At 49.2% G+C, this 25,021-nt stretch overlaps 1 protein-coding gene across 10 annotated transcripts in view; it reads right to left on the bottom strand.

Annotated features, from left to right (window-relative positions):
- Positions 1–16,047, bottom strand: part of LOC105486959 (ATP binding cassette subfamily C member 8) — an 84,223-nt gene extending 68,176 nt beyond the window's left edge. For 5 of the 10 annotated variants that reach the window (XM_011750147.3, XM_011750148.3, XM_011750150.3 and 2 more), the window contains exons 1-5: positions 15,828–16,046; positions 14,087–14,228; positions 9,288–9,409; positions 2,089–2,255; positions 222–464 (exon numbers count right to left, since the gene is read on the bottom strand). In XM_011750147.3, the coding sequence (XP_011748449.1) occupies positions 222–464; positions 2,089–2,255; positions 9,288–9,409; positions 14,087–14,228; positions 15,828–15,975 (822 nt within the window). In that variant the 5' untranslated portion in view covers positions 15,976–16,046. Of the gene's footprint in view, positions 1–221; positions 465–2,088; positions 2,256–9,287; positions 9,410–14,086; positions 14,229–15,827 lie in introns of all 10 variants that reach the window. The other 5 variants (XM_011750149.3, XM_024794476.2, XM_024794477.2 and 2 more) reach the window with 2 other exon arrangements.
- Between the last annotated feature and the right edge of the window lie 8,974 nt (positions 16,048–25,021).

Below are 25,021 nucleotides of genomic sequence, written 5' to 3'. Positions count from 1 at the left end.
CTAAACGGTAAGGGCCATTCCAACTGTGCCTGACCTATGACTCTTCAGCCCTGCACCTGTCCCTGGTTCACTGTGTGACTTAAGGCAAGCTTCTTCCCCTCACCAGCCTCAGTTTCCCCACTTGTCCCACCAGGATTTTGACCTAATGCCCTTTGAGGTCCCTCTCTGTGACCCTAAACCAGAAGGCAAGGAATAGATGGTGTGGCTGTGCCCCCACTGACCACCTGGGCGTCAAAGGCCTCGCGGAGCCGCTGGTAGTTGGTGAGGGCCCTCATGGCGATGGGCAGCTTCCCAATGGCTCGCAAGTCGATGGGCTTCTTGTGGGCAGTCTTGATGAAGGTGTTCATCCACCAGTAGGTACCTTTGGACAGCAGATTCACGAAGGGCTGCAGGAAGCGCACCCCTAGGTCCTGCAGGTCCTCCGGTGGCTTCACCTCCCTCGGTGTCTTGAAGAAGATGTATCTCTGTGGGGCACATGGGCCATGGGGGACGGGTAAGTGCAACTTCTCACCACTCCCTACCTTGCCCCAGCAAGGATTTGGGTTTGTGATATTCCACACTTGATCTCTAACAGATGGGGCCATCTTTCACCTGTAATTATTACCAGGAAAAGGATTCCCCAACACTTCCTGGCCACCAATGTCAGAGCCTCCTGACTTTGTAACTGCTCATTGAGGTTGACTTTGAATCCCCCATGGCTAGGCTGGGTTGGGTTTAGGTTGGGCTGGGGAGGAGCAGGAATCTCTCATGTACTATCTTCTCCACAGATCTAAGGATACCACCATGTTTCATATACAGTTCACAGAACTCCAAGTCATGTAGACCTGGTTTCGAATCCTGGCTTCTCCACTTACCAGCAAGGTGTTTTTGGACAAGCCTCATCTAAAAGGTTTCCTCATCTATAAAGGGGACGGTGCTTGCATCACAGGGTTCCTGTGAGGGTCACTGGAGGGTGGGGGGACACATAAGGAGCCTTGTGCCCTTCAGATCACCAACTAAAAGCAGAAGAGTCAGAGAAATGCAAGCAGTCCAAATTTGAAAGGGCTAAGCCCTCACTGCTGGCTGGAAGGCAGGGAAAGGGTTTTCTCACTTATCGCTGGCAGATTACAATCTTTCTGGAGGGCAATATGTAACACTGATCAAAATTTAAAATACACAGACCCTTTGATCCCGCAACGCCATTCCTTGGACTCTCTCCCACAGAAATAAAAGCAGCAATACATAAATGTGAGTATGCTCGATACACCATTATTCATGAAGGCAAGAACTTGGCAACAAAGTCAATGCCCATCCATAGAGAAATAGCTGAATACATTATGGCTCATCCATACGATGGAAAATTATGCAGCCATTAAGAAAACAGAATTAGCTATATCAGATGGCTTGGAGGGAGTCCCAAGAGATATTTGTTGGGTGAGAAAAGCACAGTGCAGAAAACAGTGCATAATATGATCCCATTCTTACAAGATAAATACTGAGGGGGAAACCTACATATTCACTTGTGTTGAGAGGAAAAAACCTGAATAGATATTTATTTAGATAGACACATATGGTTTTATACTAATAAAAACAAAGCATGGGAAAGACAAATGAGTTCATTAGTCTGGGCTACCTGGGGAGGTAGGGGCAGGGGAAGGGGAAGGTTGGAGTCTGGGGTGGGAAAGAGAGAGGGAGGCGGGAGCAAACAGAAGGGAAAACAAAACACTCATTCATGTATGCATGTGACGATATGAATACATTAAAGCAAAGACAAGTCCCCCACCACCGAAGAAAGAAAGGAGAGGCCAGTGTCTGATGCTTATCTTCCCTCTCTATGGAAAGTCATTCGCCAACCTCAGCAAACACACCTGTCACCCCCCTCCCTCTGGGAGCCTGGGGTAGAGCACACCTGGGCCAGATGCAGTGTCTCTCCTGAAACTTCCCCCGCCATGGCCCCACTCCCCTTTACGGGGGCAGGTAAAACAAGTTGACCCCCTCTCAGCTTGGCTGAGAAGCAGGGTGGGGGGCCGAACCCAGGGCAGGACAGAGGCCACAGCCTCTGCTCCCCACCCTGCCCTGGCCCAGGTGCATCCTCAGTGGCCTGCTTACCCTCACCCTGATGACATTGACCTCCACGAGGAGCAGCATCCCATAGAGGATCACCAGCAGCCCCGTGAGGCAGAAGCGTAGCTGCGAGAAGCCAATGGCGTGGTCCAAGAACTTGACAAACTTGATGGTCTTGGTGATGAAGGCCAGGGTCCAATACACCAGAAGGGCTGCCGAGGAGAGATGGAAGATCATGGAGACGTGTGTGCATCATGTGTGTACACTCACGTAATATGTGCAAGTATGTGGCAGAGAAGGAGACAGAATGAGCATGCCCGGGTGTGTACACTTCCGAGTAAAGGGATGTGCACGTGTGAATATATCAGAGTGTGCGACTGTAAGATGACGCACATTCGTCTTAACATTTATGAAAAACACCAATAATCTCATAAATCAAACTGGTCAGACAAATGTCCCTTAACAAGAAGTGATCATGGGAAGAATAAGAAATTTATTTCTTGAATTTAACTAAGTTACAGGCACTGTGCCAAATAAGCACTTTAAATACATGAGCTCATTTATTCCTCACCATCACTTTTCAAAGAAAGTGCACTGCCGTCACCCCCAATTGCTCAGACAAAGGAAATGAGGCTCAGAAAGACGAGATAACTGATCCAAGGCCACACACCCATTAACTGGCAGAGCTGGGCTGGCCTGACGCTGGAGCCCATGCATGCAAGCTCCATGCTATAATGACTTTCTTGTGGAATTTCCAAGTGAGAGAAATCTTAAAGGTCATTCAATCCAGCCTTTCATTTTACAGATGAGGAAACTGAGGCCCAGAGACAGGATGCAACCTTGCCCAAGTGCACTGGCAGCCAGGGACAGAGAGAGGGTGAAAGCCTGGGTCCCTGTCCTCACAGTCCAGAGCCCACCACAGGATGATGATGGAGCAGGGCCAAGGGAGACATGGAAAAAGCCAGCCATTGTTCCGTGAGGCAGTGTTATACAGGGGTTAGTGGTGGTGGTCCCGCAGCCAGATACACCTGGGCTCAGAGCCGGTGAGATAATAGCTGTGTGACCTTGGATTAGTCACTTAGCCCTCTAGAGCTTAGTTTCCTCATCCATTAAGTGGGAATCATAGTAGTGCTACCTAGAAGGTTCTTGTGAGAAATGTATGGAAAGCATTTAGTGCAGTGAGCCTCACACACAGCCGGTGCTCTTTGGACATTAGCTGTTATTTTTTTATTATCTCTAGATTTAAGACCTGGGGCAGGTAAACCTCAGAAGCTATCAGTAGATTCTATCCTAAATTCTCACACATACGCCCACTTCAATCCGCCAGTAAATCACTGTCAGCGTCCAACAACCAAAACCAGCAATAACCTGTGAAGTCCCCCTTTGAGGGTGGGGGAGATTTTAGCACGGGCAGTTCTTTCCTCCTCCCTCTTAGACCAAATGCGGATAAGGTCAGCCTCATGCCACAGAGCCCCTCTCCAGAGGACTTGAGTGAGGGAGAAAGACTTTCACCCTGCCCTCTATCCCTATGTGGGCCTGGGCATGGAAGCCAGAGCATCACTTGGGGACAAATCTGGGATCTGTCCTGCCTGGCTCAGGGTTAGGAAACAGGTTGAGATGTTGGGCCCCACCCTGTGCCCAGGGCTGAGCTCACCCAGGGGATCAATGCCATCCACCTTGGGTCCCTGCATGAGGACATTAGGATGGGGGCAGAAGCATCTGCCTTCTGGTCCCATGCCTCAGGACTGGAATAATGTCCCCCAGCTCAGGCTGGTCTCTAGGTCTCGAGGAATTCCACAGCTGAGGGCTGTCCCCCTGCCTCCACTCCACTCTTGGACAGATTCTATCCCAGGCCTCAGAAGCCCTTTAGCCCTTAGTGAGAGCTGCCTACTGGAGCTGACTTGAAAATATGCCTCACGCCTGTCTTGTCCCTAACACTTAACAGATATGGTCTGATTTGCTCTTCATTACAACCCTATGACTTAGGCAGGGACTTCTTCTTCTTCCTGCCCAGGTGGGGAATTGGAGGCTCAGAGAACTTGGATGTCTTGTGCAAGGTCACACAGGGAATTAGCAGTGGACCCAGGACTAGGCCCAGAGGTTTTTTTGCACAGTCCTGTCCTGAGTGCTGAGTGCTCAGCCTGTTGCCAGACACAGCAGCACTCGGCAAAAGCTGAATGCCTGATGAGAGAAGAGGGAAAAGGAAGGAAAGAGGCATAACATGGGGACTGCTGGTGAGCTCCCATTACTCCTCCTTCTCCCTCCAATCTTCTCCCTTACCCCATGCCTCTCCCATTAACAAATGCTGTCTATTTCACCTCCTAAATATCTTGAATCTATCTACTTCTCTCCATCCCTGTGGTATACCACCTAAGTCCAGGCATCATCATGTCTCCTCTGGATTCCCGCTGCACCCTGAGAGCCTTCTCATTGGTTTCCCCACTTCCTCCCCATCTTGTTCTCCTCCAAGCTGGTCTCCATAAAGCAATTATTATGATTATGTTGAAAACCCCTCAATGCACCCATGTTCATAGCAGTGCTATTTACAAGAGTCAAGAGGTGAAAGCAACCCGACAGATGAATAGATAAAAAAAATGTGGCATATCCATACAGTGGAATATTAGTGGCATATCCATACAGTGGAATATTAGTGGCATATCCATACAGTGGAATATTAGCCTTAAAAAGGAAGGAAAAAAATTTCAATACATGCTACAACATGGATGAACCTTGAGGACATTATGCTCAGTGAAATAAGTCATAAAAAGACAAATAGGCCGGGCATGGTGGCTCACACCTGTAATCCCAGCATTTTGGGAGGCTGAGGTGGGTGGATCACAAGATCAGGAGTTCAAGACCAGCCTGGCCAACATGGTGAAACCCTATCTCTACTAAAAATACAAAAATTAGCCAGGCATGGTGGCGAGCGCCTGTAATCCCAGCTACTCAGGAGGCTGAGGCAGGAGAATCGCTTGAACCAGGGAAGCAGAGGTTGCAGTGAGTCGAGATCACACTACTGCACTCCAATCTGGGCAACAGAGCAAGACTCTGTCTCAAAAAAAAAAAAAAAAAAAAAAAAAAGACAAATAGTGTATGATGCCGCTTAGATGAGGTACCTAGAGTGCCCTAATTCATAGAAAGTAGAATGGTGGTTGCCAGGGGCTGTAAGGAGGGAGAAGTGGGAAGTTATCGTTTAATAGGTACAGAGTTTCAACTTGGGAAGATGAAAAAGTTCTGAAGATGGATAGTGGTGATGGCTACACAGCAATGTGAATATACTTTTTTTTTCTTTTTTTGAGACAGGGTCTCACTCTGTTGTCTAGGCTGGAGTGCAGTGGCACAATCCTTGTTTTTTTTTTCTTTTTTTTCTAATTTTTATTGGTGCATATATATATATTTTTTCTTTTTTTATTATACTTTATGTTCTAGGGTACATGTGCACAATGTGCAGGTTTGTTACATATGTATACATGTGCCATGTTGGTGTGCTGCAGTGGCACAATCTTGGCTGGAGTGCAATGGCACAATCTTGGCTCATTGTAGCCTCCACTTCCCAGTCTCAAGTGATCCTCCCTCCTCAGCCTCCCACGATCCTCCCACCTCAGCCTCCCAAGTAGTTGGGACTACAGGTGTACATTGCCATGCCCAGCTAATTTTTATGTTTTTTGTAGAGATGGGGTTTTGCCACGTTGGCCAGGCTGGTCTCGAACTTCTGAGCTCAAGCAATCGACCTGCCTTGGCCTCCCAAGGTGCTGGGATTACAGGCATGAGGCACCATGCCCGGCTGTGAATATACTTAATGTCACAGAACACTATACTTAAAAACGGTTAAGATGATAAATTTTATGTTAAACCACACAGACACACACACACACAAACTTCCCATTGCTGTTGGGATAAAGGCCAACATCTGTGGTACGACCTTCCAGCTGGGTGCGGTGGCTCACGGCAGTAATCTCAACACTTTGGAAAGTTCAGACTTAATCATTTAAGGCCAGGAGTTCAAGACCAGCCTGGTCAACAGGGTGAAATCCCAACTCTTCTAAAAACACAAAAAATTATCCGAGTGTAGTGGTGCATGCCTGTATTCCCAGCTACTCAGCAGGCTGAGGCACGAGAATCTGCTTGAACCTAGGAGGTGGAGGTTGTAGTGACCCAAGGTGGTGCCACTATACTCCAGCCTGGGCACAAGCAAACAAAACCCAAAGTCCAGCTCCCCTCCACTTTGCACCCCTGCCACTCTTTTTCTTCTGAATTTTCTTTTTCTTTTTTCTTTTTTTTTTTTTTTTTTGAGACGGAGTCTCGCTCTATCGCCCAGGCTGGAGTGCAGTGGCCGGATCTCAGCTCACTGCAAGCTCTGCATCCTGGGTTCACACCATTCTCCTGCCTCAGCCTCCTGAGTAGCTGGGACTACAGGTGCCTGCCACCTCGCCCGGCTAGTTTTTTGTATTTTTTTTAGTAGAGATGGGTTTTACCATGTTAGCTAGGATGGTCTCGATCTCCTGACCTCGTGATCCGCCTATCTCGGCCTCCCAAAGTGCTGGGATTACAGGCTTGAGCCACCACGCCCGGCCTCTTCTGAATTTTCTAATGTGTTTTGTTCCTTCTGCCTTGGGGCCTTCGCACATGCTGTTCCCTCTACCTGAAGCACTCTTTCCTCCCTTCTTCCAGTTAGTGTCTTCAGTTCTCAGCTCAAATATGACTTTCAGAGAACATTTCCTTGGCTTCATCTGGGTTCCAGGATCATGGTTCCTTCATGGAAAAATGTAAGCTGCACCACAGGTCCCCTTTCTGTGGGACTCCATACCCAGGTCAGACATCAGCCTCCTCAGAGGGCCAGCCATTCTCCCAATATGCATTGCCCTCTGTCCCTGCAGCTCACAGGCGCGTCCCTTCCACTTTTCCCTGTTCTAGAATTCCTGGCTCTGTGGAGCCTCCTTTCAAGGGAAGATAACTCCAACAAGGGGAATGGAGGGAGTTAGTCTTTGTTCCTTAGAAAAGGACAAATCCATCCATGGGTGATAGCTTGTGCTTTAAAGAGAGAACATTATGTTTTTACTGGAGAATGAGAAAATGAACTCCTCGGATGTCCACACAGGGTGTTTCCAGAGGGCACTGGTCAGCCAGGCCCTGGTGGTTAGTGAAGGGTTCTCTACAGATGAGGAGCTGCTTCAGAAATGGAAGCAGGGTGGCTCTCTGAAGCCTGTATTTAACATCTCCCCTCTCAACCTGCTTCCCCCAGCTTCCATTCATACTCACGTGGGGGGCCCTGGGTTAGGGGTAGGGGGATCACCTGGATAATCCTGATGGAGCTCAGATCCCACCTTCTACAGAAAGGCAGACCTGTGATTAGTGCAAGAAACACCCTGTACTCCCTGAACACAACAGTGTCACTGGCTTAGCAAAGAGCGTGCCAGACTCCAAATGTCAATTCGATGCTGTGATTCCTAAAAATCAGTCTGACTTAATGACACAGTGTAAACACAGTCTAACTGCCAGATGTACAGCCCCAGCCTTAGACACACAGGCTGAACCCCAATACAGAGGCCGACCTGCAGATTGATACCTTTGCCCCAAGGACAGAGTCTGAGGGCCCTTAGACACACAGTGTCAGAAATGATTAGGAGATTGCACGGATGCTAGATTCCCGGCTGTGCCCCTTGACGAGCTAGATTAGTGCTAGTTATTTAACCGCTGAGCCTCAGTTTTCTGATATGTAAAGGGAAAATAATAAAGGTACCTACCTCATAGAGTTGTTGAAAGGATTAAATGAGTTAATATATATCACATAGGTAGGATGGGGCCTGGCATACAGTAAGTACAAAGTGAGTATTTGCCGTTATTATTTTTAACCTCTCAGTTTCAGGGTCCACATTGGAAAATGGGGATATTAACAATACCAATAAGGAGGCTGGGGGAATTAGCCTGTGGGACAATGAATATAAGGAACATGGCACGGAGCCTGCCCCACAGCACATACTCAGTAAACGTCAACCATCATCCTGTTGCTTCTGCCTGGGACCCCAGTCCTGCAGTATTTAACATTTCAGAAGCTCTAAGTGGGCACTCCTTCCTGAGTCTCTCTAAATGTTAGCAAACCTGAAGTTCTGGTCCCAGAGCCTTTCTCTTCTCTCCCCAGGTGACCTCTTCCAGTCTCAAGCTTTCTTTCTCCCTTTCTTTTTTCTTTTCTTTTCTCTTCTCTTCTCTTTTCTTCTTTTCTTTCTTTTCTTTCTTTCTTTCTTGACGAGTCTTGCTCTGTCACCCAGGCTGGACTGCAGTGGCGCGATCTCAGCTCACTACAACTTCTGCCTCCTGGATTCAAGTGATTCACCTGCCTCAGTCTCCTGAGTAGCTGGGACCACCAGTGTGTGCCACCACGCCAAGCTAATTTTTGTATTTTTAGTAGGGGTGGGGGTTTCTCATGTTGGCCAGGCTGGTCTCAAACTGCTGACCTCAGGTGATCCGTCCACCTTGGCCTCCCAAAGTGCTGGGATTACAGGTGTGAGCCAAGGCACCCGGCCCCAGGCTCAGCCTTTAGATGCCATCTACAAGGCCCACCTCCTGAAAGTGTAGCTCTTACCCTGCCTGACCTCCCCATGAAAGCCCAACTTGACACTTGAGTTGGCTGTCTCTGTGACATCTCAAGCTCGATATGCCCCCAATAGAAAACTTGATCCCACCACAGCCCACCTTCCCCTCCTCTGCCACATCAGTTATTGATGCCACAGTTCACCCAGGTGCTCAGGCCCAGAGCCTGTGACTCTTCCTTGCTCCTCTCCTGGCGCCAGCCCTCACCTCCCACTCTTCCCCTTGCTCATTTGGCTTTGCCCACAGTGACATCTTTGCCAAATCTATCCCTATCAGAGGACTTTGCACTTGTCACTCCCCTTGCAGGGAACACTTTCCCCCAAATACCTGCACACCCACATTTACCAAAGCCCTTCCCTGACCATCCTGTGTAGATAGCAACATGGCCATTGCCCCTACCCCTTACTCAGCTTGATTTTCTTCATAGCATCACCACTACCTATTTGTTTGTTTGTTTATTCACTGTATTTGCCCGTCTGTCCTCCTTCACCAGACTGTAAGCTCCATGAAGACAGAGATATTTTTTCTTCTTCGATTCCGAATCTCTACTGTCTAGAGCAGTACCTGGCACATAGTGAGTCCTCAGTAAACATTATCTGAAGAAATGAATGAAACATTATCTGAAGAAATGCCCCTCCCTCCTATACCTCACTTACCAATTAGCAGCTTGGGGAAGTTGGAAGTCTCGATGTTGTGATAGTAGACCACAGAGGTGACAGCAGCCATGAATGCCATCCCGGCTGGCATGTACAGGTGGAGGTGGCGGGATTCGGTCACCCTGAGATGGGAGAGAGAAATAGACAGGATGGGGACGTTCTAAGTACTGCAACAGAGCAGCCCAGGCCTTGAATTCCGAAGGCCGAACACTTAACCTTTATAGCATCACTGTATAGGCTGCAGGGCCCTTTAGTTAGTGGGCATATTTGGAGTATAGGCTGGGCAGAGCTGCCAGTACGTGGAGTAGAGCTGGATATTTGATCTGGAGGTCTTACTGTGTGCTGAGCCCTAAGCACAAGGGTCGCTGGGATCTCTTGAGCAGTGCAGGGGCCTGTATGCCACAACTCACCCAGTGACAGTCCCATTTAACATGAACAGCATAAGTCAGCATTGGCACCCTCCCCAGGGGCTGTGATAACAAACTGATGAGAGTCAATATTTATGGAACATTTACCCTGTGCCAGGCACTGTTCTAAGCATGCGATATATATTAACCCACTTAATCTTCATTAAACCCCATCAAGTGGGTACTCTTAGTCTCCCATTTTATGGTTGAGGAAACTGAGGCACGAAGAGGCATTTCCAAGGTCCTGACTTTGCCTTCTCCCTCAGGATGGGGAATGCGGCAGTCAATATCAGCTCATATTCTTTTCACTTTAACTCACAGAGGCCTCTAGGTGGGTGGACCCTGGTCTGGGGGTGAGACCCAGAAGCAGCCAGAGCCTCCTCCCAGGCCTCAGTCTTCCCTGTGCCTGGTGAAGAGGGTCACTTTACTTAGTCAAGATCATGCCCTTCCACAGCTCTCTCCTGCAGACAGCAAAACCCACTCTGCTCAGCCTAGAACGAAAGGCCCAGGCTATGTGGCCTCCAGCCACTTTACCAGAGCTGCCCAGCCTGCCCTTTCTGCTCCAGCCCTGTGGGACTCACTCCATTCCCAGATGGCCTGCTACAGCCTGATGCTTCAGTGCTGCTGTTGCCCACCAGGCTACTTCTATCCAGTGTGCCAAGGGTCCCTGCCCTTGAGACGCTGATGGTAGGGAGGGGGCTGCCATGCTCAGAGCTAACTCTTAGAGTCAGCAGGCTAGGGAAATGATACCGCCAATGGACAGAGGCTGAGAGAGGACAAAGGAGGGGGTGGGCAACCAAGGACAGCTTCCTAGAGGAGGTGGCACCAGGTTGGACTTTGAAGGATACATAAGAGTTCAACAGAGAAGGAGGAAGGACATGAGGAGAGCCATCCTGTGACCTCAGTGGGTCTGGTGGGACTGAGGTGCAAGTGTAAAGGCAATGTGGGCTCTCCACCAAAGAGCATCTTCCCCTTATTCTGTGCCAGGAGGACCACAGGTTTGCTCCAGCAGCAATGTACCCAGCCCCAGGGGGAATGGATGGCGATTGGTTTAAGCAGTCATACAATTCCATACACCTTTGCCAGTGTTGGTCCACATATTCTGGCCAGTGAGATGTCAAGGAAAGAATAATCTCCCTCATAAAGGAGAGGCATGTCGGGAGAATGCCCTGTCTGCTCATGCTAAGCAATTCCCGGAGCTAGGCAGCCACCTTGTGACCATGGGGAAGATAGGCTGACACACAGAGGATGGTGTGGAAAGACGGGAAGAGGCTGTGTCCCTGAAAACATCAATGAGCACCAAACCAACTTGAAAAGGCAAACTCCACATTTCTTGTTTAATGAAATGGTAAATATTGATATTCTTTAGTGGATATTCTCCACAAAAGGTCTTCAAAGTAATATAGAAAGTACAAGAGAGACAAGGCTAGAGAGCAGTCATGAATGGCAACACTGGGCACAGCCAACACCCTTCCTGGGGATCTTCAAAACTCTTGCCTCTTTACTCCTTGAAATAATTTTGAAACACCCTCTACTCTCTCACACATTTTTAAGCTGACATCTAAACATGTTTTATCATATGTTGATATAAGTGCTTTTTTTTTTTTTTGCAATAGGAGGGAGAAATGCTAAAATTTTATAAGATGAAATAAGATGAGGATTAACCATAATTGAACTAAATATTTCATGGCACGGCTTCATAGAATAGTTTTTAGCTGCTTTGTTAAATAATACAAACTGAATTAGTTAAGAAATTAGGTAAAGTTTTATATACGGGCTTTATCCAGTGTATGGTGGTCTGGGAAAATATTGTAGTTATTTTAAAAAATCTTCTTCACTAACTTATCCTGCTTTGATTGTTCTGAATTCAGAGCATCACGCACAAAAATAATACCCAAAGGAAGAGGAGAAGTGCTACAGGTTTAAGATGGCTTAATTATTCACTAAATGAGGCTCACTCTAAATCAAATCAGGGCAGCCTTAATCAGCCTCCACTCCCACCTGCCCCCTAAATTTCCAGACAGCTCTGAAAACCCACGCTGGATTAGACTAGGGGTATCACAAGGGTCTGTGACTTCTCCTGTCTGCTCTTTTCCTGCCCTCACTCAAGCTTGCCATCCCTAGGGGTAGGAGCTCACAAAGACCAAATGACAATTACTCAGCTCAAGCTGATCTGTGCCCTGGGGGGAGATGGCCCTTTGCACTGAGCTAAAGCAGAGCAGCCACACACAGGAGGGGCTGCTGACAGCCAGCAGGAAGGCGTCCCTGGACTCATTCATTCCAGTTTCCCACATCCTGGGAATACACAGGCTGCCCAGTGCTCTGCCACTCCCGGCTCTGCACCCTGTCCGTGCTCAAAGTTCATCCTCCACAGCCCCATGAAGCAGCCAAGCCAGGGACCATGATGCTTGTTTCACAAGGCCAGAGAGCAGTCATGAATGGTCACACTGGGAACAGCCACCACTCTGCCCACGGGTCTTCAAAACTCTTGCCTCTTTACTCCTTGAAATAATTTTGAAACACCTTATACTTTCTCACACATTTTTAAGTTGGCATCTAAAATGTTTTATCGTATATTTATAAATGCTTATGAGGCCCAGAAAGCCTGAACGACTTGTTCAAAGTCCCATAACTGGTACACAGCAGAAGTGCTTTCTAAAGACCCAGGTCTTCCTTCTCCAAGGGCGGGGTGTCTTCCTCTGTCACCATCTGGTGAGTATTTAACATCTGAGGGCTCGCTGTGGCATTTGTGCTACTTTGGAAGGGGTGTAGGGGTGGGGGTGGAGGCGGACTTGTCACCTGCTTGTGTAGCAGTATGCCTTCTGGTCTTCTTGCTGGTCTGGGGACTTTGATAAGCAGGGAGAGCTGCTGCCTCCAAGGCAAGCAGGTATTACAGAGATCACTGCTGAAGCCAGGATGCAGGGACACTGGGGGAGGGAAGGTGGGGAACGGGAGGGAGGATGAGGGAGCCTATCCCCTGCCATCCAACTACAGGAGCCAGGCAGTGCTGTAGGAGTGCAGTCTGGATAGTCTGATTCCAGCTCAGGGGGCGCTGGACCTCAGATACTTAAGCCAAATATCCCTCTCCTCCATCACTCCCTCTCCTGGCAGTCTCTCATTCTTGCTGCTTCCTGGATTCTTCCTTAGTGAGATGGCTGCTCCAGCTCCTCTTCTGTCCTCGACTGCGGACACACCATTTCTGTCTGCAGTTATCGCTCACCTAGACTACTGCAATCAATGCTAAGTGCCACTTCTATTATACCTCTAGCTTCTCCCTGCCTCCAGCCTGCGCTGAACACCTCCTCAGGTTCTCACCTAAAAGTGTTATGCTGATGACATCCCTCTTCTTTTCCAAACTGCTGACCAAATCCAACCCAAACATGCAGTCTGGGATTCACAGTCCTCCTGAGATGCCCCAACCTGGGTTCCCAGCCTCAGCCTCCATCGCTCCCTAGCCTGTGTTTAATGCTCCAGCCCCTGCGCTGCTCCCTAGCCCTACCTGCTTTTCTCTTTGGTGCCTTTTCTCTTCCCTCTGGCACCACAAGCTCTCTCTCTCCTTCCTCCTCTGTGTGTCAGAAACCTAGTCACCCTTCCAGACTCCGCTCCAAAGCCCTCTCAACCACGGAACTTGCCCAACTCTGCCTTCCTCTTGCCTCCCAGAGTATTTATTTGTAACACAGTTTCATTTATTCTCCTAAGGACCCAATAAATGTTTATGGACTGAATAATGTTTATGTTTATCACATGACTTGCACTGTGAATACAAAGATGAACAAGACTCAGATTCTAACTCTTAGGCCTTTCTGACTCAGAAGACAGTTTTGCAAATAGACATAAACTTTAACATACAGTATGATCCGTGCTGTACCAGAGGTGGGAGGAGTGTGCTGTGAGACCCAAAGGGAAGGTAGGCATAGGGAATGAGGCCAGAGACAGGTGGGGCTGACTGTGAAGACCTTGGATGGTGGGCTGAGGATCTGAGACCACATCTTCGAAACAGCTGAGAATCAAGGAAAGGTCTTATGCAAGAGTGGGTGGCATGCTTAGATTTTTTTTTTTTTCTTCCAAGAAGGTAACTCCAGCAGCTTGTAGAAGAGACCTGGCATTTTCCACTGGAATTGTGGCATTCTAATAGGCTCTAGCATTATTACACTGGGACTTAGCATGCAGATCCATGTTCCCTCCACTCTCCTGGACTGATGGCAGGGCCTGGGACTTACTTGTGTCCAATGCCCAGCTCAGAGAGGTTGGCACATAGGAGACATTGAGTTGCTGGATGTAGTAACAAAAGATATGGGCTTGTGGAATGCAGGTGAGCTAGCGTCTCCTTCGGCCTTTCAGGAAGTACCCTGTAGCAGATTCACTTTCCTGAGTCCTCAGACAGTCACTCACCCATCAGACAGGATGCCCTCTGCAATCTCACACACCAGGACGAAGAGCAGCATGAAAGTCAGGATCCACCGCAGGTTGTGCCCAGGGAAATGAAGCCACGTGCTGTGATGGATGTGCACCTTGGAGCTCTGACTGCCCCATCCTGCAGGGAAAGACAGTCAGAGGCAGGATGCCTGCCCACTTGGAGGAGGAGGAGGGTGCATGAACCCCAGAAGGTTGCTTGGGCATTGGGACCATGGTGGGGGTGACACCTACACATGAGAATCCCCAACGCTGGTGCACACAAACTAAACGTCCAACTCATTCAGCCTGGTCCTATGCTGGTACCTCCCCCCACCACACCTTTTTTTCTTTTCGAGAGAGGGTCTTGCTCTGTTGCCTCTGCTGGAGTGCAGTGCCACGACCCCTGCTCACTGCAGCCTTGATCTCCTAGGCTAAAGTGATCCTCCAGCCTCCTGAGTAGCTGGGACTACAGGTGCACATCACCATGTTCAGCTAATTTTTAATTTTTTGTAGAAAGAGGGGGGTCTCATTATGTTGCCTAAGCTGGTCTCAAACTCCTGGACTCAAGCAATCTTCCTGTCACAGCCCACCAAAGTGCTGGAATTACAGCCGTGAGCCACTGTGCCCTGCCCAGGTACCCCATTATACACGCTAACTTCTTGTGTGACAAGTCATCAGGTTAATAAACCATTTGGTTGAGAACAGAAGTGAAAATGCTGTTCTTTTTTTTATTTTTGATGCACATACGAGCACATATTTTGTATGTTTTCTTTCTATTTCTGTCTAACTGTGTTTGTTAATAACTAGCAACTCTGCTTCTGCAGCAACCTCTTGTAAATCTAATTTTGTGACAATCTTTCCTTTCTTCCCCAAAGCTGTACATGAATTTTAAGATTTGCTTTTTTTCTTAAAGTGAATGAACACGTTTTGGGGAGGCAGGGGACACCCTATGAGTTGATAGACTTGACTGTTCTGGAAGAGCCAAGGTCTTGGAGAGAGATGGGGGTGGGGGGACCTCAGTGGAGAGGCACGCACGATTGTCCCAGCCGTGGCCCCCAACTTTGCAAGCAAGGGCGCCGGGGTCGCTGGGTCGGCAAGTCTGAGCTACTTTGCGCAGAGCCTGAGAAGTTGCGCTCTGGAGACACATGCCTGGGTGGGGTGGCGGGGGAAGGGAATCCAAGTCCCTAGCTCTCGCTTCTCCTCGCCCAGAGCGCGGGCCCGGGACTGTCAAAGATCACGGACCACTGCGCGGCTCAGCCCGGTGAAAGCATAGTGGTTAGCGGGGCCTCCATCCCAGGCTCCGAAGCACAGGCTTCCCTCCTCCCTAGGCCCAGCTGCGGCTGAGTGGGAGGGTGCCTTGCGGGAGGGGTGACCCGGCTCCCTAAGCTGCGCCACGGAGGATGAGGCCCGACCCCTCTCCACTTCCCCACCGCGTGCAGAGACCTCCTCTTTCCCTTTCCCCCATCCCAGCTCTTGGCCCTGCAGAAGCAAAACTTGGCGATCCCGTGGGTCACAAACGTCAGCTGTGTTTGGCGCGGGATCGGAGGCACCGGGGGAGTGAAGGGATGAGCTGGTGTGCGAATGCAGGGACCGGCGGGTAGGACACAGGACAGGGGACCCCGGGAACTAGGCTGTCATGGGCCGGAAGGGGACGCCGAGCGGTGCGGCGCGCAGCGCCTCCCCCTCCTCCCTCCCTGCTCTCCCGTCCCCTCCTCCGCTGCTCGCCGCGCGCACTCACCGATGAAGAGGATGGGGAAGGTGATGAAGAGTAGGAAAACGTGTGGCACCACGTTGAGCGCGTCCACAAAGCAGCCGTTGTTGAGGACGCCCTGGTCCACCCGGTAGGCGGCCGAGTGGTTCTCGCTGCCGCAGAAGGCCAGGGGCATGGCGGCGCGGGCTCGGGCTCCGCTGGCTCCGCGCGCCTCCGGAGCCTCTGTCCCTCGCAGCTCCGCCGCCCTGCCCGGCCCTCAGGCCCCCGCCCTCCCGGGCCCCGCCCCGCCCCGCCGGCCTCCCTCTCCCGCACCCCGCCCTGCACCACCACCTGCGGGACCGTGGGGACCGCGAGGAACCCGACCCGCCCTGCCACGCCTGCGCCCGCCTTGCAGATATGGAGGCGCGTGCTCCCAGATGTTGCCGGGGTCGCTTCGTGAGTGCCCCGATGCGCGCGTGCGCTGGGGGCGAGGGGAAGGGCAGGCGGAGATGGGGAGTGGGGTGTGGGCACACTGGAGTCTGGGTAGGAAAGGAGGGTGGGGCGTGCAGAAGAGGAGAGAAGGGTCCACATGGCCTGGAGTGGGCGGGTTCAGGGTCCCGAGCGTGAGTTCACCTGAGCGTGGTGCGGTGGATGTAGAGAGCCGAGGGACGGGGGCAGAGTGGCGCAAGTCTCCGCCCCACATGGATGAGAAAAGTGGGGCAGAATGTTACCTTGTGTTGGTGGTGGTGGGGGGTGGGGCTTGGGCGTTTTCAAAAGTGGTCCCAGGTGGGGCAATCCTAGGTACTACTTTACAGCTTATCTGGCACTTTCACACGAGGATCTCCCAGCACTCTTGCTAAGTACAGGTTCTAATCACTTCCATTTTTCTGATGAGGAAAACCAAGCTGCGAGGGAGCTGAAGGGAGAACAGTAACATGACTTCCCCAAGGTCTCAGTTCCAGCAAGCAGGGAAGCATAGCTTGACCCCAGCTGCTCAGGTCCCCCGTCCCCACCCCCATCATTTGTACTCATGCCTCTGGTACATGACAACCCTACAGCGACTGGCAGACCAGTGGGTAGAATGGGTGACGGCCCCAGGCTGAAAAAGAGGAGCTTTAGAAACGCATCTGGCCAGACGGATGCGAGGTAGTGGAGGGAGACTGAAATTCTTAACCTGACCTGGAACAGGCTTAACATTTGGAGGACACCATGAAGTTGTACAGACAACGTTATGCCTTCCTATACGTTCTGGAGAGATTCTCATGAGACTGTGCCCCAAAGAAGTTTATATCGTATGTAGAAAGAACAGAAAATGGGATTTGGGGGTTAGATTTAAGAAGAACTTTCCTAGATAGGGTATGAAGCAGAAATGAGCATGTTCTCAGGAAGGGTCAGGGGAAACCAAAGGAAGAGCCCTTCAGCTCCTTTGCCTACAAGCTTCACTGAGACTGCCCTGAGGCTGCTGAACCTGGTGAGCCCCTCCAGCACGCTTCAGCAAGGCCGAGGCTCTGCCCAGGCCCTGAGGCAGAGGGCAGATGGGGTTAGGTGAACAGCCTTGGGAGAGCAGGGTCCAGGGTCTGAAAGCCTCAGTCTCTGACTTTGGAGAATTTCTCTGAAGCCGAAAGATGTTTCTTGCAGCATCAGCCAAAATAGTGAAAACTTGGTGGCAGTAAATATCCTGCACCAGGGACAGGGGTTAATTAACCTGGGAAAATGCAGCCGCTGGAACGGTGCTAGCTGAGTCTGTGTAGTCAATAGAAAAAGTTTACGAGATAGTGTCAGGTGAAAAACGGCAAACAAAATTGTGCTTCCCATGATTATAGCCGTATGAAATATGTATGGTTGCGTGAAGCCTGCAGGGAAAGGTCAGACTTGGAAATATGGTAAGGCAGTGCTCGGTATGTATTAGCTGCCGTCGCTGTGCTTATCATCATTCCTTTTCTTTAAAAATGAGACAGCTGAGGTTCAGAGAGATGAGATGACCGGCCCATGGTCACCCAGCAAGATTTTTTCTTTTAGTTTATTTTTCTTGCTTTCAAGTTTTTTTAAAAATATATTTTCTGCAATGTTGTTATTTTGTTTTGTAGTTACAATATCAGTTTTTCACACTTTCAGCAATGCTATCTTTCTTTTTAGCAGTAATAATATATTCACTTTCAAAGAACGGGGTTCCTAGTCCTGGCTCTACCACTACTAGTTGTGTGATTTGGGGGCAAGTTACCATTCTGCACTTCAGTTTCCTTATTTCTAAGTGGAAAAGATAATAATATGGACCCCAGAGGATTAAGATGAGATCATGGGTGTGAATGTGCTTTGCAAGTTGGGGAGATGGTCCCAGCTGCTTCATCCCCTGGGTGACCACACACGACAGCCCCTCGATCAATCAGGGTTATTTAATGGCCTCTCCCTCACCCCACATTGCCTGGTGCAACACTCACACTTGCTTATTCCGGGTCATTTAAAATAAACAACAAGTCTGGTATTAAGGGAGCATCACCTGGGACTAAGAAAGTGTTAAGTCTGGAGTCTTGGGGACCCGTGTTTGCCATCTCCAGCATAAACTTACTTGTGACTGTGGACAAATTCCATCTTTCCCTGCACCTAGCTCTACATTGAGGACATGCACCACACTGCCCACCGTGTGGGTGGAAGAATTACTCTGAAAAGTGTGGAGTCAGGTGTGCACGGGGGCATGAAAGGACTTCCTTTGTAATATATGGGTTGTAATCCTGGAATCAGCCCAAATGCTCATCAATATGGGGCTGGTTCAAACAGACAAAACCCAAACAGACAAAAACCAGATATTGTCTGTACTATGGGATACTATGGAGCAAGCGCAGAGAATAGAGTTATGCTTACTGGCAGGGGAAGATGTCCAAGACACAGACGCAGAGCAGTGTGTCGCATACAAAATCATTTATGTCTGTAACAGGGTTATGCTTGCCTCTGTGGGGGAGGTGCTGGGTCTCTGGTGCTTCCCCACCTCCAGCGATGCCTCCTGCTTCTCTTGCTAGGGGCTGGAAGAAGGTCAGACTCTGGGAGCTTGCTTTGAGCAAGGGTAACCCCCCTCTGAGAATTCCCAGCCATTCTCCTGGCAAAATGAAAACTAGGGCTGGATTTCCGGGATTGGATTCTCACACTCACGGGCTACTGGGTGGGTGTGGCCTCAGACAGGGTGTAGCAAAGGGACTGGCGCAGAGCTTCAGAAAAGTCCTTTCCAGATCCCTTGAGCCAGCGGGGTTAAGGCTGCAATGAGACATGATCAGGCCACTGCCCTCCAGCCTAGGCAACAGAGTGAGACCCTGTCTCAAAAAAAAAAAAAAAAAATGTCCCTTCCAGCTCTGATGTTGTTCTGGCCTTAGTGCCTTTGTTTCTATCTGGCTGACTAGGTGTGCCAGTGTTCCAGTGACCTTGGCAGAGAGGGTCATTACAATGACAATGGTGACATAATGGAGTGGGGTGATAGTTTAAGAAATGAACTCTTTCAAAAATCACAATCAACAGTGGGCTGGTTAAAAACAGACAAAAGCAAAACTCATGGTGTGATCTATACTATGGGATAGTGGGGAACAAGTACAGAGCCTAAGTTCAGGCGACCATCACTGACTGAGAAAGATGGGTCCTTTTCCATCTCCTTCAGGTGCTCAAAGCCTGTGTCCACAGGGGAACATGGAAAACTGTAGAACCGGTAAAAGAGAGGACTGATGTAGAGACAAAATGTCTTAACTGAAACCTGGGAGGGAGAAGTGATCTCCTGTCTCATCTCCATCCTGCCCCATGTCAGGAGGAGGGAAGTAGAGAAGTTCTTTTGAGAGGGAGCTTGTGCCCAGCCTCCCTGCCTGTCTGTTGTAGGGGTGGCTGGGGGACAGCCACCAGAAAGGACAGGCTGTGTGTAGACTGTGTCAGAAAATCCATACAGGGGCTTTTTAGGTTTTTAAGAATTACTTTTCTGTAGAGATGGGGGTCTTACTGTGTTGCCCAGGCTGGTCTCGAGCTCCTGGCCTCAAGGGATCCCCTCCCCTGCACCTTGGCCTCTCAGAGTGTTGGGATTACAAGTGTGAGCCACTGTGCCTGGCTCACATACAAGGGTTGTTTTGAAGAAAAGTCTTCTTGTCCCAGGGCAGGGCCTCTAGATGACAGAGGCAGGGGACCCTCAGCCATATGTGAATGGGAAGGGTAAGGCAGGAACAAGATAAACCCTCCCCAGTCTCTTGGCACCACATAATTGGGGAGGTGGGGAAGGAAATCCAAGAAGGCCCAAGGTTAATGTTTTCTGCCAGCCTAGTGGGATGGAGACTTGATATAGAAATTAAATAACATTCTTGTTCTTGCCCACTTAAGTTTTGGTCCAAGATCACCCTCACCACAGTAACATAACTCAGAAGGATAACTCCCACGGATGTCCTGGTTGCTCTATACCCTTGAGGCCACTTAAGGTCAAACTCAGCATCTCCTTGCATCCTCTAAAAGAGCCAACTCCCGGTCCATTGATTTTAAAAAATGAAATCTTTACCGAGCTCTTTACAGAGAGCTGGAAGAGGTGTAATTCACACAACTCACAGCAGAAACTTTGTAAAATCCCCCATTTCTCCTGTACCCCCAGTGGTCTTCTCCTTTGTGTGTATCTCATATCTCCTCTTCCTTTCTTCCACACAGTATCTTTTTTTAAAAAACATGCCCCTTGTGACCCAGAGCAAGTCAGTATTTGCCTTCAGCTTGCTTACCCACTTAGGGCTTCTCAAGCAAGCCTCGCTCCCTTCCCAAGCTGCTGGTCATCCCCAAACCTGCTCTCTTTCTGGGAAGATTATTGAGGGGGCAGGGGTGATAAGATTTTCTCCTTTTTGTTTCACCAACAGTTGTTGAGTGCTTAGTACATGCCAACCACTTTACGTGTTTTAAATCTCACAGTAACCCTGCCTAGTAGTTACAACTATCGGGAGAACTGAGGCTCAGAGAGGTTAAGTCCCATTCCCTAGTCACACAGCTGGGGGAGTTGGTGGAGAAAACAGACAAACTCAGCGAGGCCTGGCTTCAAAGCCTGTGCTGTTAACCACTTCCCAAAGGGATCCTGGGGGTACCAAGGATTTTTCTGCCTCTGAGACTTTGACTCCTGAGGAGGGAGTGCAAGGCCCAAAGAACAGACCTTTGGGGAAACCTGTGTATCTGTGCCTTTTGCCCATTCTCTGTGTTAGAACCCGAAAGAAAGGCCTAGTTCTGTCACTGGCATCCGTCCGGAGTCAGATGAGAAGATTCGAGGGTGAGGGGGCCCTGCTTCCTGGGGCCTTACCCCCGTGGGTGAAGCAGGCACACAAATGACCCTGCAGTGATTTGCTCTGGAGACAGCTGCCACTGCTGACGGAAGGAAATGTGTGTGAACAGCATGGGGACAGCTCTGGGTCTGACCCAATGCTGTGGAATCCCATAAGGTGTGCTGACTGAACCCGCTCCCTGCCCAGGGCCACACTGCTGCAGACTGTCCCTCAGGGTTCAGCCAAAGAGGACTCTGCTCTCTGGCCCAGCCAGGACCTTGACAGATGCCTCTGGCTGGCACAGCACGGCCTCAGCGGTCTGGGCCTGGAGGGTCCTGCTAGAGCTGGGGCTGAGGCCAGGTGATGCGAGGGCACTGCTCAGTAACTTCCCATTTCCTGTATGTTCCTCCCCTCTCCACAGAGGGACTTCAGCTCCTGTCCCCTGAGCAGAGCCTGCCTAAACCCAAACTCTGTAGTGGGGAGGTTTAGGTCCTGGCGTTATCCCTGACCAGCTGTGTGACCTTGGGCCAGTCAGCCTCCCTGAGCCTCAGCTGTCAAATAGGAAGAATAATCTCTCTCTTATGGAGAGTGTGTGTGAGAAAACCTAGCACACAGGAGACACTCGGGTCAAGCTTTTCCACTTTCAGGTCAGCCGAGGGCTTCTTGTCTGAAATCCCAAGATACTCACGGATTTTTTTTTTTTTTAATAATTGATTGAGTTCCTGCCTAGTGCCAAGTCATTTATTACATTGTCTGGTTTAGTCACCATCTCTCTTTAAAGCAGGTAGTATGCTTGCTATTACCAAGTTGAGAATAAGGCAGAGAGAAAACCTTGGTTGCCCAAGGTCATCCAGCAAAGAAGGTGGCAGAGTCCAGGCTCCTATAGGGGCAGCCTTCTGAGATACAGGGATGGGCTTAGGCAGGGGTGGGATAAATGAAGAAGACAAAAGCGGGAGTGGAAGCTATCCATTTGGAAGGGGGTGTGATGTGGTGGGAGGCGGGACTTGTCTGGATGCAGTGTCTGCAGAGCAAGCCCCCTGTTCTTATTTATTTGTTAATTATTATTATTTTTTTAATCTTTGTGGATACAGAGTAGGTGGATATATTTATGAGGTACATGAGATCTTTTGATAATGTATAATAATCACATCAGAATAAAGGGGGTATCCATCACCTCAAGCATTTATCTTTTCTTTGTGTTATAAATAATCCAGTTATACTCTTTGAATTATTTTATTTTATTTTTTGAGACGGAGTCTCACTCTGTCACCCAGGCTGGAGTGCAGTGGCACGATCTCAGCTCATTGCAACTTTTGCCTCCTGGATTCAAGTGATTCTCCTGTCTCAGCCTCCCGAGTAGCTGGGATTACAGGCCCACACCACCACATCCGGCTAATTTTTTTGTATTTTTAGTAGAGATGGGGTTTCACCATGTTGGCCAGGCTCGTCTTGAACTCTGACCTCAGGTGATCCACCTCCCTCGGCCTCCCAAATTGCTGGGATTACAGGTGTGAACCACTGTGCCTGGGCCCTCTTTGAGTTATTTTAAAATGTACCAATAAATTATTGCTGATTGTAGTCACCCTGTTGTGCTATCTAAATACTAGATCCTATTCATTCTATCTAACTATAATTTTGTACCCATTAACCATTCCTCCCTTACCCCCCTCCTCCACCCTTCCTAGCTTCTGGTACTTCTACTCTCTATCTTGATGACTTCAATTGTTTTCATTTTTAGCTCTCACAAATAAGTGAGAGCAAGTGAAATTTGTTTTTCTGTGCCTGGCTTATTTTGCTTAACATAATGATCTCCAGTTCCACCCATGTTGTTGCAAATGACAGGATCTCATTTTTTATGGCTGTATAGTACTCCACTGTGTATAAGTACCACATTTTCTTTATCCATTCATCTGTGGATGGACACTTAGGTTGCTTCCATATCTTGGCTACTGTGAACAGTGTTGCAACAAACATGGTAGTGCAGATATCTCTTCAATATACTGATGTCCTTTCTTTTGGGTATATACACAGCAGTGAAATTGCTGGACCACAGGGTAGCTCTAGTTTTAGTTTTTTGAGGAACCTTCTAACTGTTCTCCGTAGTGGTTGTACGAATGTACATTCCCACCAACAGTGTCCGAGGGTTCCTTTTTCTCCATGTCCTCTCCAGCATTTGTTATTGCCTGTCTTTTGGATATAAGCCATTTTAACTGGGGTAAGATAATATCTCATTGTAGTTTTGATTTGCATTTCTCTGATGATCAATCCCCTGTTCTTAGACTTGGCTGGTTGAGTGCATGTCCATACATAATGTATATAGTTGACTTCCTTGTTGCAATGGACTGAGTGTTTATGTACCCCCCACTCCCAAATCCTAATCCCCAAGGTGATGATGTTAGGGGGTGGGGTCATCCAGAGATGATTACATCATGAGGGCAGAGTCCTCATGAGTGGGATTAGTACCCTTATGAAAGAGGCCCCAGAGACCTCATTTGCCCCTTCCACCACATGAGTTTGCAGTGAGAAGATGGCCACCTATGAGGAGGCGAGTCCTTACCAGACACCAATTCTGTTAGTGCCTTGATCTTGAACTTCCCAGCATCCAGAACTAGGAGGAATAAATGTCTGTTGTTTATAAGTCACCCAATCTATGGTATTTTGTTAGAGCAGCACAAACAAACTAAACCACTTGTTCACTGATGAAAACTTGCTGTATAAATGGAGGCAAGTGTGGCTACATGTGAGACTGTGATTCTGTAGAAGACCCTTCTCTGGTACTTGGCCAGAGAAGAACCTCTCACTCAGGGCAATCAGAAACCTGAAATGGAGAGAGAGTGTGAGAGAGAGAGTTAGGAGTGAGAGAAACATAGAGACAGACTCACAGCCAGTACCTAGCATTTACCTGCTGTAAGACGACATTGCCAAAGTGTCTCCTCATGCCCCATGTTGAGCCAAAAGCTATTTTTTAGCTAAAATTTGTACACTAAAATTTCAAATTGGTGAATATATTAAATTTGCAGATTGTTTTTATCCAGTGTGTCATTGAGGAGGTAATTATTTAATGATGCGAGTGCTCTGAGGCTTGGGCAGAGGACAGAGACTACAGAAGTTCTGTTTAGAAGAGCAACCCCAGTGGTTTGGAGAGAAGCATCACCTTTTCCACTGAAGCCAGAGAAATCATGTAAAATTCCTCTGCTGCCCCAGAGACTGGTTCCCTGGTGGGATGGAGTAGGGGAGGAGGGTGTTGAGGTGTTGCTCATTCCCCTAACTGGGGAAATAACCTGGCTCAGTCCGTGGGTGCACCAATGTGTAACTGAGACAGTCAGTACTAGGCATTTATTAAGCACCTGCCATGCCAGCTGGGTTCCTCTGTAAGTCTGTGAAATCAGCATTATTGTGTCCTTAGGAAACTGAGGCCCAGACAGGCTAAGGGACTTGTCCTAGCTCACACAGTGCAGTAAGATTTGGAGCCTAGATTGGAACCCAGGCGGTGGCTCAAGCCTGTAATCCCAGCACTTTGGGAGGCCGAGACGGGCGGATCACAAGGTCAGGAGATCGAGACCATCCTGGCTAACCCGGTGAAACCCCGTCTCTACTAAAAAATACAAAAAACTAGCCGGGCGAGGTGGCGGGCGCCTGTAGTCCCAGCTACTCCGGAGGCTGAGGCAGGAGAATGGCGTGAACCCGGGAGGCGGAGCTTGCAGTGAGCTGAAATCCGGCCACTGCACTCCAGCCTGGGTGACAGAGCGAGACTCCGTCTCAAAAAAAAAAAAAAAAAAGCTGGGTCTGGAACCCATGTGCTTTCTGTACTGATGGTTCTCAAAAAGTGTGGTCCCTGGGACCAGCAGATGGGAATTACATGGGAATTTGTTAGAAATGCAAATTCTCAGGCCAGCCCCTAACCTACTGAATCTGAAACTCTAGTCCAAACGTCTGCTTTAACAAGTCCTCCAGGTGACTCTGATGCATGCTAAAGTTTGAGAACCATTTCTC

The sequence above is a fragment of the Macaca nemestrina genome, chromosome 12, assembly GCF_043159975.1.
Source record: "Macaca nemestrina isolate mMacNem1 chromosome 12, mMacNem.hap1, whole genome shotgun sequence".
NCBI classification, from domain to species: domain Eukaryota; kingdom Metazoa; phylum Chordata; class Mammalia; order Primates; family Cercopithecidae; genus Macaca; species Macaca nemestrina.
This window is presented reverse-complemented; position numbering and strand designations above follow the sequence as displayed.